Source organism: Helianthus annuus, chromosome 2, assembly GCF_002127325.2.
Source record: "Helianthus annuus cultivar XRQ/B chromosome 2, HanXRQr2.0-SUNRISE, whole genome shotgun sequence".
NCBI lineage: Eukaryota > Viridiplantae > Streptophyta > Magnoliopsida > Asterales > Asteraceae > Helianthus > Helianthus annuus.
Genome location: NC_035434.2, coordinates 149726436 through 149745020, shown reverse-complemented (window position 1 = coordinate 149745020; position 18585 = coordinate 149726436). Strand labels below are relative to the sequence as shown.

Below are 18585 nucleotides of genomic sequence, written 5' to 3'. Positions count from 1 at the left end.
AAAGATAAAGTCTTCAACTTGATCTTTATAAGCGTCTACCTGTATGGTTCGTTGTGTTTTCAGTCCGTTGTGTAGGCTTCAACGAGGTCTTGAACCACGTCTTCTTGTACAATAATTTCCTACAAAAATAACAAACAAATGTTGACGGTTGTGGCTTAGGCACGTATTCAACACGCTTCCCTTAAAACAGATTTCGCGCCTTTACTAAAGACGATGCGTCTGTCTCCCAGGGTACAACAACCGAAGCAGTTTATACTACCAGAGAAGGCCACGCGCCCGAGGTTACACCGGATAAAATCATAGTGTTAGACCTTTTGGAAACTAATAATAGAAATGTAGTTGAATCATGTAGAGAAACTTATCTCTATATGTCCCCAACATATGGGTCATCAAGTACTTCTTCTCCAAGGACTCTTCATGCATATTTTTATGTCTCTTTCTTGTATTCTTACTCTTGTAGTTTTATAAAAAAACCCATCAAGTTAGACACATAACCTACTTTTAATACAAGAGACATAGGGTAGAGAAAAGTCTCACTTAATTAGAGATTTATTAGAGACATAAACTCTAATAAAAACTAATAAATTGACATAAAACTCTACTTAAGAGTTTATGTTTATATGAAGAGTCTAGTACTTAATTAAGAGATTTATTAGAGATATAAACTCTAACCAAAACTAATAAATTGACATAAAAACTCTACTTAAGAGTTTATGTTCCATATGAATAGTCTAGTAAATAATTATAATTTCATTAAATTATAATCTCACTAAATTAATATCCATTCATAATATCTAAATTTCCAACAATCCCCCACATGAATGGAGATTGATCAAAACACACAAAGTTTCCAATGAAACCTCGGCAGTTGAGTATTGCCGGATAAGTAGGTGTCCCTTTGAACTTTCCGTTGTGAAGCATACTTAGCCTCCTAGTGGTTTGTAAACACAATGTCCTTGAACAAACCCCCATTTGTGTAGACGACAATACACTTCACACAATATTCTCCTTAACCGGGTCATCCCCTCATAGTCGTGTCCAATAATGGTCGTGGAACACTTTCCTGGTTCTGCGAGAGCTCTAGGAATTGTGCCCCCAATTCCATTCAAAGCGACCCCACTTCTCTCTAACATAGGTGATTCTCCTTAAATCATTAAAAGCATCATGGTTACCATGATTATGCAACATCATTTACCACATAATATGCTTAGCCTCACAATTTGTCACTGAATTTCATATGAATGAACTAGGACGTATTTAAACACCCTTTTATCATTTAGGGGTATATATAACCATATATACCAACTTATGCATATCAGCTATGCCCCTACAGTGACCACCCTTAGGCATATGGATTCGTTGTCCTATTGAACTTAGATCTTTGGATCTCCAGTCAACTAAGATAGGTTTCTTTCACACACCCTTTTTCCATGGGCTTTTGTCGCAAACCCCGTCCCCTGATTGCCCGGGAACGGGCGGCCGCGAGACCAGATTTAGTGGTATCGGTGTTTATCAATTTTGGCAGCGGAATTTACATCAGGACCGTAGTTAGGAAATATTTTATCAGAGTAAAACACCACATTTTATATTAATAAATATATTGGGATAAAACCCAAGTTTTCATTACAAACTGATTTATAGGGATAAATCCTAATATGTTGAAATAAAACGTCTTCTTTATTTAGGTAACTTTTATAGCCACTTTTCTAAGCCTTCAGTGCTGTCCAGCTGACTTGTATTTGGCTTTCATATTTTGTTATCTGAAACGCGTTTAAAAACATTTTGTCAGTGGGAAATACTAGTGAATGAATCCCAATTTAATCAAGAAAAGTTTTATCATTTCATAGTATTGAGAGCGATTACAATGTATTACTAGACTAATAAAAAAATATAATGTAATTTGTTAACTTATATAGTCGTCAAGATATGTATTTAAAAATTGAACATTGACATGACATTTATAAATTTTATTAAGTTAGTTTTAAAACATTATTTCTTTTAATTGGGTATTAACTTTGATTTTTTGATATCACCGATTTTATCATTGTTGTTGTTGTTGTTGTTATTTAACACATTGTATTTTACCGTTCTTACCATCCAACCACATTAAATATTTGAATTTAAAAAAAATCATTGATTAAAACAATTATCCTACATAATTTGAACTTAGTGAAGCTTTTAAGTAAAAAAATAAGTTTATTTAGAAAATTAATAATTAATTTCATATTAAATTTATTTGGTTAATAATATAATAAATATTTTTAATTAAAAAATAAGTATCCAGAATGAAATATGAGAAAGAGAGGCGAGAAAATCAATAAGTAAATGGCTTTAATGGATGAAATATGTCTCCATGCTTTTTCTTTTATTACATAGTATAGATAAATATAGATATAAATTTTATTTTATTATTGTTAGTTATATATTGAACATAAATTTAACATAAAACTTCATTGTATGCATGTTTGTTTTGCAATAATGAGAGTTAGATAACTTCTTTCCATTAATTATTAGTGCATGTTAACAGAGAAGTGGAATGAATAGTAGATTAGTATAACTTGTCTACGTTTATTGTCATGCGTTACCATAAATATATATTTTAATATAACTAGTAAACTAAAAAACGGGTAATGAAAAAGACATGTAATATTAAGATCTAACATCTAATCTTTTCCCATTGATGCGATGTCTACACGGTTTAGATTTGAAGTATCATCTCATATAAAGAAAGCGAATGTATTATATAAAAAAAAAATGTAACTCATTTTGGAAATTAGATAAGTGAATACCATTCTAAGTTTACAAATAGTATATGGTAGGGTCATATGACATAGGAACACAAACAATATTGTGGTCCTTTGATTTCTCAACAAATAAGCAAACTCCATGTTTTATGACGCTTTTTAGTTTTGTACTTATTTTCGTTCCGTTGATGGATGACCACATGAATAGGTGTCGTAACGTCGTGTCTTCAAGGCCAATCATATCACCCATCTAGCTAGGCATATACATTGCTAAAAACCCTATAAAAGTTGAAACTTTGATCGCTTTAACAATAAGTATATGTATACACATTATACATAATACAAAATCTTTTAATAGGTAAATATTCATCTATAAATGACTACAAATTTAATTGATAATTTTTTCTCTATCTCCATACCTATATTGGGCCTCCTCCACTAGCACCCATCGTCCACCATCCCAATGTAGTCCTGCATTTGTCATCTTTCAGTTTTTCTATATTTAGAATTTACAATATTCATATAATATTTAATAAAAGATAATATGGTGGTATCATTTACTTGTATCCAAAGTAAAATAATATCATATAAAAGATTATAATTATAATATAATTAGAAAGTAACAAAACAAACGTGACATTTATTGATAAATTCTACTCATTTGCCATAAATGAGCATTGGAAATTTGTATTATAGCACACGGTAAAGATAATATTTTTATTACATTTTTTACCATCAGATAACACTTTCAATAAAAATAAAATAAAGAATTCTTGTATATTATTATTATTATTATTATTATTATTATTATTATTATTATTATTATATTAGGAACAATATCACTAATATTTCATAATGTGTATATAGTTTACTTTCCTAAATTACAACAAAATTCAACCATTCTTTTTTTCCTTAGAATAAATTCTTAAACACCTTTTTTTCAAATGCTATAATTTAAAAAAATAATATGGTTTGTAATCATATAGCTAAAATAATACTATTATCTATATATACTTAAAAATTTAGTTATATCAACTTTTTTACAACCTTTCATTATGAACCTCTTAAATATATTTGTGTCTTTATAAAGTATTTTCTAAGGATACCTGCAAAAAGTAAGTAATTACAATTTATAGTGCTTATAGTACAACACTTGATTACCTTAATAAGGGGGCATAATTGTCCTTCTCCAATTAATAAAGAAAAAAGAAAAAGAAAAAGAATTATTAATTGTGTTTCTCATTCAAGGACCGTAAACCCAACTAATAAAGAACATAAATGATTTTAAATTACATTAAAGCATTTACTTAAATTAATTAGTGAATATTCAATATACAATGATCTGTCCATTTGAATTCTTACTACAACTAACCAATATGTTTTATTAGTGAATGAATATAAAGTCTTCTGTCTATTTGAATTCTTACTGCAAGTAACCAATATGTTTTAGTTAGATAAAGGAACAACTCACCAATATTTAAACCACATTAATTCAGATACTCTGAATAGTCATCATCGCATGAAACCGTTACCATTTATTGAAGAAACTTCAATGGCCATGATTGGATTAGCCAACTAAACATTTCTTAAAGACCTGAAATAAGCCACAAATGCTGGATCACTACTTCTCCCTCTCGCACTCTCTCTTCCCGCATACCGTACCCGGATTCAACAACACCATTGTCATCGTACGACGACAATAGGTCTTTTGTTATCATGAAACAAACTTTGAGTGTTTCATACAGTTGTGCACCACCACCCACCAACCGTAACCTAATTCAACAACACGGCCGTCACTTTTTCATACGCGACAGAGGTAAGTCACCAACTTCAGTTCCCTTATTTTCTTTTATAGATGAATCCAACTTTGAGTATTGTGCATTATATGATTTTAAGTTAGGATCATTTCATCTGTTACTTTATATATGATGAGGTATGTAAAAAAGACAATCTCGAAATAGAAAATCTATATATACTTAAAAATTTAGTTATATCAACTTTTTTACAACCTTCATTATGAGCCTCTTAAATACATTTATGTCTTTCAAGTTATAATTGTCTTAATATTTTTTAATGTTTTATAATTACATTTATATATATATATATACTTAAAATTTAGTTATATCAACTTTTATACAACCTTCATTCTGAGCCTCTTAAATTCATTTGTGTCTTTCAAGTTGTAATTGCCTTAATATTTTTTAATGTTTTATAATTAAATTTATATTATTTCAACAGGTTTCAAGTGAAAAATAAGCAATTTTTTCCGCAATTTTACGACAATTACTTCATTTGGAGTTGTTGGTACTCTGATTTCGTGTGCCATCATATCGTTCGGTATGTTAAATGCTTACAATTAAACATCTCGGTGGTCTTATATTTTTTTAGGATGTGTTGATTTTATTATGTTTATTAGACTTTAACTTGATTATTTTTTTTTAATTTCAGGGGCAACCGTCTGTTTCCTTTATTGGATATTGGTTACCTTGAGCTCAAGGACTATCTCGGTATTTATTCTTTTTCCTCATTTTTCTAAAATTTTGATGAACTTTTTTTCTTATGACATGAATGTGATATATACCCGGTATAAACTTAAAATATCATATATACCCCTTTTAAATGAACTTTTAATTTATGACGGTTTTACCCTTTTCAAACACATTAACTTTTTTAACCTTAATTTAATTTTTGCGGATATATTTGTTGCTTCGATCATAGCTTAGTCTGAGAACTCTTCTTAATTAAAAAGAAATTTTCAATCACAATATCACATGCAAATTTGATTAATTTGTTCTTTTTAAATTGTTAGTTACGAGGAAAAATAGGTAATGGTTTTTTAAGGTTCATTAATGATACTATATTTAGGTTAGCCACACAACTCTAAAATATGTATTTAAATCAAATTAAAAGAATTAAACTTTTTATAAATCATGTGGTGTCCAAAGCCATATAAATGAACCATCACATTCATAATTAATAGTGTACAAGTGGTAGGTATTTCTTAATAAATTGTTCTCTTTTATAAAGTCTAACATTATATAAAAGCCAATTCAAGAAACTCTAACTACAAGCTAGAATACCAAAAGTCGCTTTAAAATTAATTAAATTGCATTGTTTTATTGTGCCTCTTTGAATATCCCTGTCATTTAATATCATTCATTAGGATATGATTAATTTGTAGAAAAAATGAATGGTATTTGGTTATGCTATAAGATTGTTGGCTTTGTTATGTTTGTAGGTTCATAGTTTCCTTTCCTCCTCTATTGCCATGGCCAGCCCCCTTAGTTTGCAAACGTTCGACGGTGGTACAAGCAATCATATGTTCCTTAGTGAACTCCGTGAAGGGAGCACCGGACCTATCATGATAATGGTTTGTAGAAAATGGGACGTGACAAGTGTTAACGGCAGGTACATGAGCACCGACTATATTGTCATTGACATAAAGGTAGTTTTTTACCCTCTGCTGTCCCACATTCTTACGTTTTTCTACTTTTGATTCTGAAACAAAAATCTAGGCCTTTATTTGCGCAGGGAGGTGTGATGCATTGCACCGTAAGGAATAACATTGCCCACTATTTCTTTGACAAACTCAAAGAGGGCGGTGTATATTTGGTCAACGGTTTCGCCGTGCAACCTACAAATCAGTATCGGGTTCTTAAAGACAGCCCCTTTGTGATTGGGTTGTATGGTTCGACAACTGTGAAACGGGTTGATGATGACGGCGGTCGTTTTGAACGCTACCCTTTCCTGCTTACGACGTTTGAGGATCTCCAACCAACCGAAAACAAGCACTTCGTTGGTATGTTTCCTATACCCCACCTGGTATTTGTCGTTAAAATATTATTAGGGCGTATATTAAATGCAATCTACATCGAAATAAATATAAATCTTTGATAATTATGTTACCGACATTGATATTTACAACAAAAAGGAGTCATGATAATCATAGTTATGATCATCAGAATCCAGGTTTTCTTATTAATGTTATACACATGAGACAAAAATTTTAAAGTAACATATTGCGATAGAGTAATATTTAGTTAAAAGAAAATGCTAAAATGGTAATATTTATAGTAATAATATAAATAAATAAATAATAATATTTTTTATATTTTTTAATAATAATAGTGTTAATACTTCCGATCGAGCTACGAACACGAGTAGGTAGGCGGCTAGGGGGCGGCAGGGCTGCGCCTTTTTTATTAAAGACGCTAATGATTATTATTATTATTAATAATAGTAATTAATAGTAATAATAATATACAAATAGAATAATAATTAGTAATGTTAATAAATGAGTGTGAAAAGAATATTCTAAATTATACATGTTAATTTTTTTTAAGACCAACTTAAAGCAGATTATAGACACGACACAGTTATTACAGTTAGATGTTACCGGTTCATATCATCAGTATGCTACGTGTTTTAAAATAATTAATCATGTGATTCATTTAACATAGGTAAAACAGCAAAGTAAAAGTTCCCAAAAAAATGTATTCTATTTATAAATTTGTGTCGTTTTGGTAAGTTGATCATAACAATAACAATACCACATGGTTTGTAGTATGGGTGCAATGTGGCCATTAAATCATAAATGCAATACTTGGCGTTTTTATTTGGTGAGGGTAGAGCAGACAATATGTTTTGTTTGCTAAAATGGGTCGTGTTAACATCGGGTACACTATCATATTAGCTAAACATGTAATATACGAAATAAAGGAAAAGTTGCACAACATTGACATGTTTAGCATGATATTTGGCAAGTGGGGTTACATGCGGTTGACATACTTTTAACATGATTCAAAACAACAAGTTCAATAGCATAAAGGAATGTATACATTTAACTTGAAACAGTCACCAATTTTCATATAAAAGGTTTTGGGCCCAATTTATTTACGATGATTAAGATCCATACCTATTTTATAAAAAATAAATTTAAATATATAGAGAAAAATATTTGCCTCGAAAATTACCGGGCTTGGCTGATCCTCCGGCTCACACTACCCTGGAGCCGACGCTGCTAACACCACATATGAGTCTTTGTGTTGAACATATATGTCACATGTTCATATTAATATTTTCATTGAACTAAAGAGTGCATTTCATAATGTGAGACCATGTATACCTGGAGCCGAGAATTGCTAAAACAGAAAAGGAAAAGAAAAAAAAAGCAAAAGGCAGGCCGCCAGGTTCAGTAAAAAGAAAAATAGCTACCGAATACCGAGAATTAGTAAATCAGAATTGCAAATAATTTCTTGGAAGACATCTTTTTTCACTTCTTTTTGGCCGGCAAGTTTTGCCAAGGAAACAACTTACGGTCCATGGTTTAATAAAGTTTAAGCATGCCCCTTTGTAGGCGTATTGTCTTACATGTTATGCACCGGCCGTGTCAGACGTCTTACCACGAACAAACAATAACTATTATGCATGCCGTGCATCGTACGGGCTTTCTCCCTAGTGATAACAAAAAGATAGAACTTGCTTATAAAAAATCAATAGCAGGCATCAATGCCATATTATATTTACTAATTAAAAAAATTAATGAAATGAATCAATTTTTTTGTTAAATTAGTTTTATTCTAAGACAACTTTGAATATCTAATACTTTTTTCATAAAAATAAGCCCATAATTACAAAAAGGATAATGTAAAAAAGATGACGAATAGGAGTAATGTGAATGGATGGAAGGTTTGAGACATTGACTATACCTTTCTTTCATGTTACTTCAACAAAATATTCTTTCACCCTAATATAATACAATAGAGAGAGTAGGGGCCCATAACAAAAGAACAATTCAAAGACTAGACTAGAAGAGACCTAATTTGCTTCTATACCCTATGATGTGATAATTCAAAAACCCCACTCAGCACTATATTTATATGCTTAAAATAAATTATCCTTTTGTATTTATAAAATACACTCTGGTTTAATTATCTTTGTTTGATAATATTTTTCCTTTAGTTTTTCTATTAATTAACTTGTGTTCTATGTAATTAATAATAAAAAGAAATTACTGTTTTGCCCATGTGATTTAACCAGTTTAGCCATTTCAAACCAAAAAGAAATCTTTTAACATAACAAACCCAAGGTTGCATTTTATAACGGTTTTGGCCCCTGTCACTAACTTGGTTACTTTTTTGCAGTTAAGTGTAAGGGTAATTAGGTCATTATATACCTTAGGGGTTGTTTTGATAATTACAAAGTTCTTTTAATATTTAAGAAATTATTAATGCAATTTCTCAAGTTTTTTTCTTATTTTGTTATTTTCACGATTATTATTTAACAAAATACGTTTTTGTAAGAACCATAATAATAAAAGAGTAAAACATTTATAAAAAGTTTGTTTTTAACATTGAGATATACTAAATACAAAACGCTAAACGTGATTCATAGTTATTTCTGACTAAAAGCATTTAAAGGTGTTTTTCTAACATTTAACAATGTTTAGAATATCCAAAACAACTAAACAAGTGCGAAAGCTTCGACGATATAAGTGTTCGGTTCTTGTTCGAGTTTGATCACATCCATTATCCACATACTAGAGACCTAAACAACAATTAAAAGTCTTAATTGTTAGTAAGATAATTTAACATCTTAGATTACTTGATAAAACAAAAATTTTAAACTATCCCGCCGTAGGCTACGTTCTGAAGACTGTACCTTACGGTCCAGTTAAACGCAATTGGGCAGGAGGTCTACACCATAGCCTACGGTCTGAATCGTAGATTACGGTTCAATGCTGCAGGTTTTAATTCCAGTTTTGCCCTTTTTTTTTACAAAAACGACCTTAACTTGTGTTTCGTTTATCCGTTTAAGCTCTTGTTTCTTCCTACATGATCGTAATTTAGTCCTCTATCACTTGGACTCGAAATCCAACGTCCGAATTATCAAAATTCTTAACTTATAAGCTCTAGGATTTTTAACTATTTACAAATATTTGACCCATTTATGTTTTAACAAACAAACTTGTTTAATTTCTTTCAAATTCATACGAACATCATAATTATGAATGTGTCCTATTGTTCGGGCTCTATTCATGGGATTTATGCATCTATTATCTAATATGTGTTTTATTTATTTGACCCGTTCAACTACAAATAGTTGAACATAGTTAACACAATTCCCATATACGGAATTGTGCATCTTCTAGTCATACTCACCACCTGAGTCTTTGACTTTTAATCTGCGTTCCCGATTCTCGGTTTACGCGTATATTTGATCTCCTACCAATTATTCGGGTATTATATCGAAGTCATTACTTATGCAACTATTCCAGTATGCATTAAGACCTCATTTTGGCCCGTTTGGTTTACTTAGCGAAATCCATCGCTTTTAAGTAACCAAACCTTTAATACTCTTATCATTTTTACCCGTTTGGTTTACTTAGCGAAATACATCGCTTTTATGTAACCAAACCTTTAATCTCTTATCATTTTGACCCGTTTGATTTACTTAGCGAAATCTATCGCTTTGATGTTTTTAGGTGACTTAATTCTTGTCACTTACGAAGTTATTTTCTTTAGCCAGTATGTAATAATATATGCACATGTATACGTATATATGTATATATATTCATACATGTATATATATATGTCTATATAATTGATATATTTTTTGGGTGTTACAGTTTTAAATATACAAATAAATATGTGTTTTCATTAATCACTTATTTTTATAAAAGTCGTTTTAAAAAAATAATTTGTTATTTTACATTTTGTTTAAACCATCTATCGTTTTTAAATTTGTTCCTTTTTAAACCATTTATTATTTAAAATCATTCTTTTTAAAGTCGTTTGTATTTTGAAGTTTTTTTCAACACTTTATTTTATACCATTTTTTTAAATCACTTATTTTTAAACACTTATAAAATACTTACTTTTTAGGTCGTTCATTATTTAAATTTTACAAAAAGACGAGTATAAAAAACAAAAGAAATGTAAGATATGAAAAAAAAAGAAACATTCTAATAAAAAGTTTGCAAAAGATCGTTCATTTTTCAAACTTTTTTAGAATGGTTTCTTTCTCTTTCAAATTTTCCATTTCTTTGGATCGTTTGTTTATTCAAAATTTGTTATTTTTTTCACCTTTCGTTTATTAAATTCGTCGTTTTCTAGTTGCTTACACTTGCTAACTTATTTTTCTAAGGTTTTGTTTTTTTTATAAACGTCATTTTTTTAATCTTTGTTTTTTAAACCACTCATTCGTTTAAAATTGATCGTTTTTAAATCCCTTCGATTTTCCAAATCGTTCATTTTCTGAAGTTATTTTTACCTAGCGGCTATAGTAAACTGAATACAAAGTTTCAAAAATGAACGATATCAAAAACGATTCTAAAAGGAACGGTTTAAAAAGAAACGCTTTTAAAAATTAATGACAAAAAAATGAACTGTTTAAAAAAGTTAAAAAATGATTTTAAAAAGAATGGTATAAAATGAATCATTTAAGAAAAACATTAAAAGACAAACAACTTTAAACAGAACAATTTTAATAAACAAGCGGTTTAAAAATGAATAATTTTAAAAATGACAGACGATTTATAAAAAGGTTAAAAAATAAATAATTTTAAAAGCGACGTTTATAAAAAAAACGCTTAATGAAAATACATATTTATTTGTATATATAAAACATATTTTGTTAAATAATAATCGTGAAAATAACAAAATAATAAAAAAAACTTTAGTAATTGCATTAATAATCTCTTAAATATTAAAAGAACTTTGTAATTATCAAAAATAGCCTCTAAGGTATATAATGACCTAATTACCCTTACACTTAACTGCAAAAAAGTAACAAAGTTAGTGTCAGGGGTCAAAACCGTTATAAAATGCAACCATATTTTGACCCGTTTCGTTTTAGTTCACTATATTTTGACCCGTTTCATTTTAGTTCACTATATTTTACCATTGTTCCATTATATTTCTGCATTTTTTGACCCAATAATATCAAAACCATTGTAATAAAGAAATTGCAAAACTATAAAAATAAGTTTACTTTCTACAATACTGAAACAAGTGCAAACCATTGTAATAAAGAAACTGCAAAACTACAAAAATAAGTTTACTTTCTACAATACTGAAACAAGTGCCAACATAACAAATTTGCAAACTTGCTGATTCTTCAAGCCGGTTCACATTTCATCCTTCTCTTTCTAGTAACGACTCTTCCATCTGAAAAAGATAATATAAGTATTACACTAACATCAATTAATTATTTATAAATATATAGATCTTACCTTCTTTTTTGGACAACTGCTGATGTAATGACCCACTTTCTTGCAATGAGAACAAGCTCTCTTTTTTGGTGCTTCAAGGGATGATTTGATTCTAGTTGCACTTTTAGGTCGATTTTTAGTATTAGTATGTACTAGTGGGTCCGAATAGAAATTTGAGGTATTATGTTCACCTGAGACCTTCCTGCCATAGAATCTTGTGAAGCGGTCTCTAATTGTTTCGACCTTGTTCGAATACTTTGCTCTTCTAAAAACTTCAAAAGGAGAATGTTTAGTTTCTTTATCTCAACCGGGGAGTCTCTTGCTTGTTCGATCGCTTTTCTAAAATTTAATTGAACATGCCATAAAGTTAACGCACTTACTTCATTCTCACTATGTGTGTCTTCGAGCCCAATCGTGCAATTATCCACCTTATACCTTGCATCTAGAGTCCACCTAGGTAAAATATAATGATCAGGTAGAGTTTCAACATGTCTCTTCTTCAAGACATACAAGATATGCTTGCATAATATCCCATATGTTTCAAACTTTGCACATGAACATGTGACATCTATCTTATCTGAGACACGAAAGTTAACATTTCTCCAATATATTTTATCTATATCCACTTGTCCAACCTTATATATGATTTGTTCAGAAGTCTTGCTTATGGTATCATGAGTTAAATTGAAGGTAGCTTCAACCCATTCTTTTTTGAATACATCAAAGAGTTTTCTTGTGTAACATGAACTCGCTTTTGCCTCTATCAAATTAACAGAAGAAAGAACTGGCTTGGAGTTCATGGTCTTGAAGTCTTCATCTTCTTCGGCAGCCCTTCGAGCCTCAACAACTTTATCATACTGTATTACGAACTCATTCAACATGGTCTTGGAATTTATATATCCATAAAAAAAAGAATGAATACTCTCACTTCTTCCACTTGATGTCATGCCAGCAAAGAAACAATCTTTCAAGAAGGCTTTAGCCCAATATTTACGTTGGTTATACATCTCCGTTATCCAACTACCGCTTTGAAAATTATATTTACCACATAAAAATTCCCAACGACTTTCAAATTCTTCAATTGTATTACTCTTTACCCACTGCTTATGTAACTCTTCAAAGTCACTATAATGAACTTTTAGAGGTCGAAGGTGCTCAGTCTCATGTTTCTTAATATGCCATGAACAATAACGATGTCGAGTGTTTGGAAAAACACTTTGTATTGCATTGAATATAGCTTTATCTTGATTTGTAATCGTCGCTAAGGGATACTTATCAAACATGCACTTCAAGAAATTTTTAAATAACCATTCAAAAGTATCTTGCTTCTCATTCTCCAATAGCGCACCACCGAAAAGTATTGACTGTCAATGATGATTCACCCCGACAAAAGGAGCAAATGGCATCTTAAATTTGTTGGTCATGTATGTGACATCAAACACAACAACATCTCCAAACTTTATATATGCGTCTCTTGATCCCCCATCAGCCCAAAAAATATTTCTTGGAGATCCATCCTCAAATAAATCCACAACAAAATAGAGGTTTCGATCTTCTATTAGTTTATCTTGGAAATGCTTAATAAGCCCATAAAACTCCTTGCCTTTGTATTGTTTCCGTTCAACAGCTAAGATATCAGCACATTGCTTTGATGTAACATCATTTTCACATGGACTTTTCATGGTGTTTATGACCTTCCTGATTTGACTAGGTTTCAACCCGGATTGACTAAGTTCCGACATTAGAGATTTGCAAGCTTCTGCGCGGTGAAACTTCCCATGAGACCGGTGTTTCCTAACTTTGGTCGGAGTAACAGTTAGTTCATGACTTATGTGAATCATTAAATTTATCTACTAGCCATTTTCCATCTTTTCCTTTTGAAATCCTAAGAAATGCTTCACATCCGGTCCTTAATTCCCTACGACGTTTGACATCTCATTTAGAACTATCACACTTTAAATCTTTAAACCCCTCTTTGTTGCATACATATTTCCTTCTATAAGGTTCATTTGTTGTCTTATCCTTAAAAGTCGAACGAATACGTATTCCAAACCCATGTAAAAATGCATAACGATTGTAGAAATCATATGCGTCACCAAGAGTATCAAAAACCTGCTCGATCACATCATCATCTACTTTTTTCTCAAACACAAAATCCATGTCAAACTCTTTTATATTCTCTACTTCAACATCGGAATCACTATGTACGACTAAATACCCATTTGCATCAATATCATCAATCAAATTCGATTCTAAAGCTTCCTCCTCTGGTTGAACTCTTGAATCCATTAGCATAGCTTCTGAATGTTCTGCATCAACAAAAGTACAAACATGTCGAAACTGAAAAATTGATGAACAACCTGGGAAAGAAAGCATTCTAAAAAACATGTCTGATCATGATATGTAAGGTACTTTTAGTCAAAACATGGAGATTTATTGCAGAATACATAATCGATTAGCAAATCATCACCAGTACTAAATCCATTCTAAGGAACTTTTAAATAAAAAACAGGGAGATTAATTAATTGAATACATGATCTATTAGCAAAAACCTGATCGATTAATCTCCAACGTGATAGGTTTAGAGGTAGGTGGAGAGATGGATGGTCCCTTTCTTCCTGAATCCTCGAGCGAACAGATCTCTTGTTCGAGATCGCAATCCATGGCCAGATTAGGGATTTGGATTTGGGGATGAACCAGAAGCACGCTCCTTTTGTTTTAATTATTCAGGGATTTGATTAAAAAAGATTTATTTTATCTTTTTAAGGATTTTAATAAAAAATACGTAGTTTTGATGGGTTTGACGCGTAAGGTTATACGTCTAACAGCACCGTATTCACTTTCCCCATATTTATATATATATATATATATATATATATATATATATATATATATATATATATATATATATATATATATATATATATATATATATATATATATTTCATAGAAAAATAGTGTCGTTTTACTATTTCACTATTGTTTTGGTATGATGTATTTGTGTTATTTTTTCATTTGAGTATATGGTCTTTAATTAATTAAATAACTAGTATTAAGCACCCCCCCCCCCCCCCGCGTTGCGGCGGGGGCGAGCACTAATGCCCCACTACTGTCAGCGACCACCAACACTGAAGTTGCGGTGTTAATGCGAAGAAATTAAACCGAAACGTAAAACATAGAATAAAATAACTAAGTTGATCTAGGACTCTCACTTTACGATGAACCCGCGTCTATTTTTTTCCATTTGACATGTTCATCGTAATCTATTTATAATATATATCATTACCACTATACAAACCATAATGCATACATTACAACAACCATTGCATCAATATGTTGCAAATTATATTTATACAAGATTTTGGCTAAATTAATTAGATTATTATAAATAATAAAAATTTACAAATAAAACAACACAACTTTGAATGGATTAAACCGATTGAATATGGTAAGATAATGAAACCATTATTTGATTATGGTACAACCACTTAAACACAATTTACAACCATAAATGCATACAAAACAAATATTGAATTTGGTAAGGTAATAAAGACATTATTATTTGATTAAGGTACAACCACTTAAGCACAACTTACAACTTAAATTTGATTAAGGTACAAGTATTTAAGCACAACTTACAAGCAAACATGCACACAAATGTTTCAAATAAATAGTATATAAATATGATCTCCTAGTCAATATGTAAACATTGTGATCATATGAACACATGTTCTTTTTTTTTTTTAAATCTACTGATCCTATGGAAATGGAAAAAAAAAGATCATAATAACAAATTTCATATAGACGAATGTAACTGATTTTAACTAATTTTGGAAATCACTAATTGACATAGCAACCTAATTTCACGTTGGTGGAAAAGTTTTTGCCACGTTGAAACGAAAACAGTGTTTGTCCCTTGTAATATGGGTGAAAATATATTATATTATTTTAACATATAAATTTGTTGAGATCGTATAATGTTACTTTTGTTTGAAGAAAAATATAAATTTGTGGAGGAGAAAAGAATGGTATTACATCACATATTTTACTAATATGCAAAAATTATTGTGAGATTGATCGTAATATTTGTGGTAGTTGTGAATTTCATCATATCAAATGGGTGTTTTAATGTGTTATATAAGTTCGATTATTATGATTTGAAGTTGTAGTTCTGTAGTATTTGAGAAATATTTGATTATAAAAAACTAAATTATTTGTATCATAAAAAGCAAATGTAGAGGAGACATAGAAGGTATTGAGAAAAAAAAAAACTAATTAATTAGCATCTAAGCATCTTTATCTTTTACATGTATTTCAAAGTAGAAAAAAAAAGGACCGTTGAATTAAAAGAAAAAGAAATATAAACTTGTATTAAAAATGTAAAATATATATATACATATATATATAGATCCAATTTTAAATTTTGATATGATTATTTATAATGTATATATTGCCAAAAATAGGAAGTAACCTTTTTTTTAATTAAAATGGCCTTCTACTTATAGTTATATTTGAGTGGGAGAAATAATCACATGAAACAGTAATCGATGCAATGTGTCATAATCATTGTGCTGGATGTCACAAATAGTAAGCTTTCTCTATTTCATTGACACGTTCTTGCCGTGAGCTCCGAGATTCGGGTGTGTTATGTTTGAGGAAGAAGTAAAGAATATGTACCAAATAAATAGAACTCATTGCCACTCCATAACTATTATTACCTCTAATTACTTTCTTATGCTTTAACACATTTAATTATAGATTAAACATAACAATATCTATGTATGTATAAAAAAATGTTATAAGTTCCTACAAAGTCTTGAAATGCATCTACTAAATTATATTATTATAAAGACAATTTGTGTTTATCATTACAAAATTTACTGATAAAGTTACTTCTTTTAATGACAAATTGTTTTATATAATAGAAAATGATTCTAGCAAAAAGCTAGAATCAACACGATATACAATGAAACTTATAAATTGAAAATGCTGAAATTACACCAGTTTGACCATTTTAAATTTCAACATTTTGCTCTATCCTTGACCCAAAAGTAGCATGCTGCTTTTATTTCCTCACGGCTTATGTATGGATCTTGCCTGGTTATTTAACATGTCTTAATTTCTTGACAGCATGTTATTCTTGTTATCGCTTGAATTGATTCTTTCTTAGTTGATGACATACTCACTTAAAGGTTATGTTTAGAAGTTCATTAAGCATATGAAGATCAACCATCGATAATTTGAACCAAAATCAAACGTAATTCCAAACTGTTTTGGCAAACTCACATGATATTAGAAGGTGATCAATGTCTTTTGTTAAGAAATCACATTGCAAACATACCATTGAACCGAAATTGACACCTTTTTTTTGCTATTTCTAACAATGGACAGTAATATATTAAATTTGGAGCTCGCTAAAGGAAGAAAATTACCTTCCTTAGGATCCACTTTATCCGACATGTTGGTGTATCTGATTGATCACGAATGACCATTTTATCCACTCTGTTTATCCTTTATTTCTCATAAGTTTTTACTTGGTTGAGTCTAACAAAATAGTTTTGTAGTTCTATTAGCTCATCTGTTGTGTTTGGGTCCTTGCTCCAATTCCTTATCTAACTCCAACTTAAATCTTGAATAACATAACGGTCACTTACTTTGCATCTATTTTCAATTTCTAGCTCAAAAATTATGGGGAACATTTCGCATAAAGGTTGTTGAATGAGCCAACAATATGGACCAGGATGAGATATCTTTACCATTCTCAAAAACTACTTTCAAGTATTCTTTCAAAATTTATTGAGAATTGGGGAATGCCTAAATCAATTCTTGAGATGCTTTTCCATGTACCCATGATTGTTAGTTTTAAAGGAAAATAGGACCAAGATCTTAGATTATGACGTAATGCAGAAACAGTTTTAGACCACAAATTCACATTATCTTTCTTGAATATCCAATTCCATTTGCCCTCAAGCTACCAATACCTAAGCCCCCTACATTTCTTGGTGCAACAATTCTATTCCATTCAACCTAATTGATCATTGAGTTGGAGTTAATTCCACTCCATAAAGACCATTTTCTAATTTCCTCCAATTCATACAAGACGTTTATTCGTGCTTTTCAAAAGTGAAAGATAGTAAATTGAATTCTACCAAATGTCAAGTTTATGAGTGTTAATATTCATCCAAATGACAAGTTATTCCTTTTCATAATTAGTGCTTGGTTTCAAAGTAGTTTATTATTAGCTTCCACTATATGGTTCCATTCATATTTGATCTGCTTCAATTCCAGTACCACTAAAGTTGCTTTGTGGAAATTTACCTTCAACCACAATTCCAAGTTAAAAACAAGAAGAATACGGGGCCATGTTGTGGAAGTTTGATGTCATCTAATCACATAAGAATATCACATCATCTGCATAAAACAAGTGTGATAGTATTGGCCCATTGTTTGGGGTTCAGATAGCTTAAAAGATATCCTTGGTCCACGCCTTCTTCATTACTACATTCAAAGCCTCCATTTCAAGTATAGAAAGAAAACAAGAAAAGGTAGCTCCTCGTTGGACACCTCAATGTGGTTGAAATTCTTCGATGAGCAAACTGTTCACCAAGATAGAGAATCTAGATGGTCGAT

The 18585-nt window shown here is 30.4% G+C and overlaps 1 protein-coding gene across 1 annotated transcript; it reads right to left on the bottom strand.

The window, feature by feature from the left end:
• Positions 1-11878: 11878 nt before the first annotated feature.
• On the bottom strand, positions 11879-12962 carry LOC110898186 (protein FAR1-RELATED SEQUENCE 5-like). Its single transcript, XM_022144947.1, has 3 exons — positions 12391-12962; positions 12147-12294; positions 11879-11911 (listed from the first exon to the last, which is right to left on the bottom strand). The coding sequence occupies exons 1-3, from the start codon at positions 12960-12962 to the stop codon at positions 11879-11881; spliced, it is 753 nt and encodes a 250-aa protein (XP_022000639.1).
• Positions 12963-18585: the final 5623 nt, after the last annotated feature.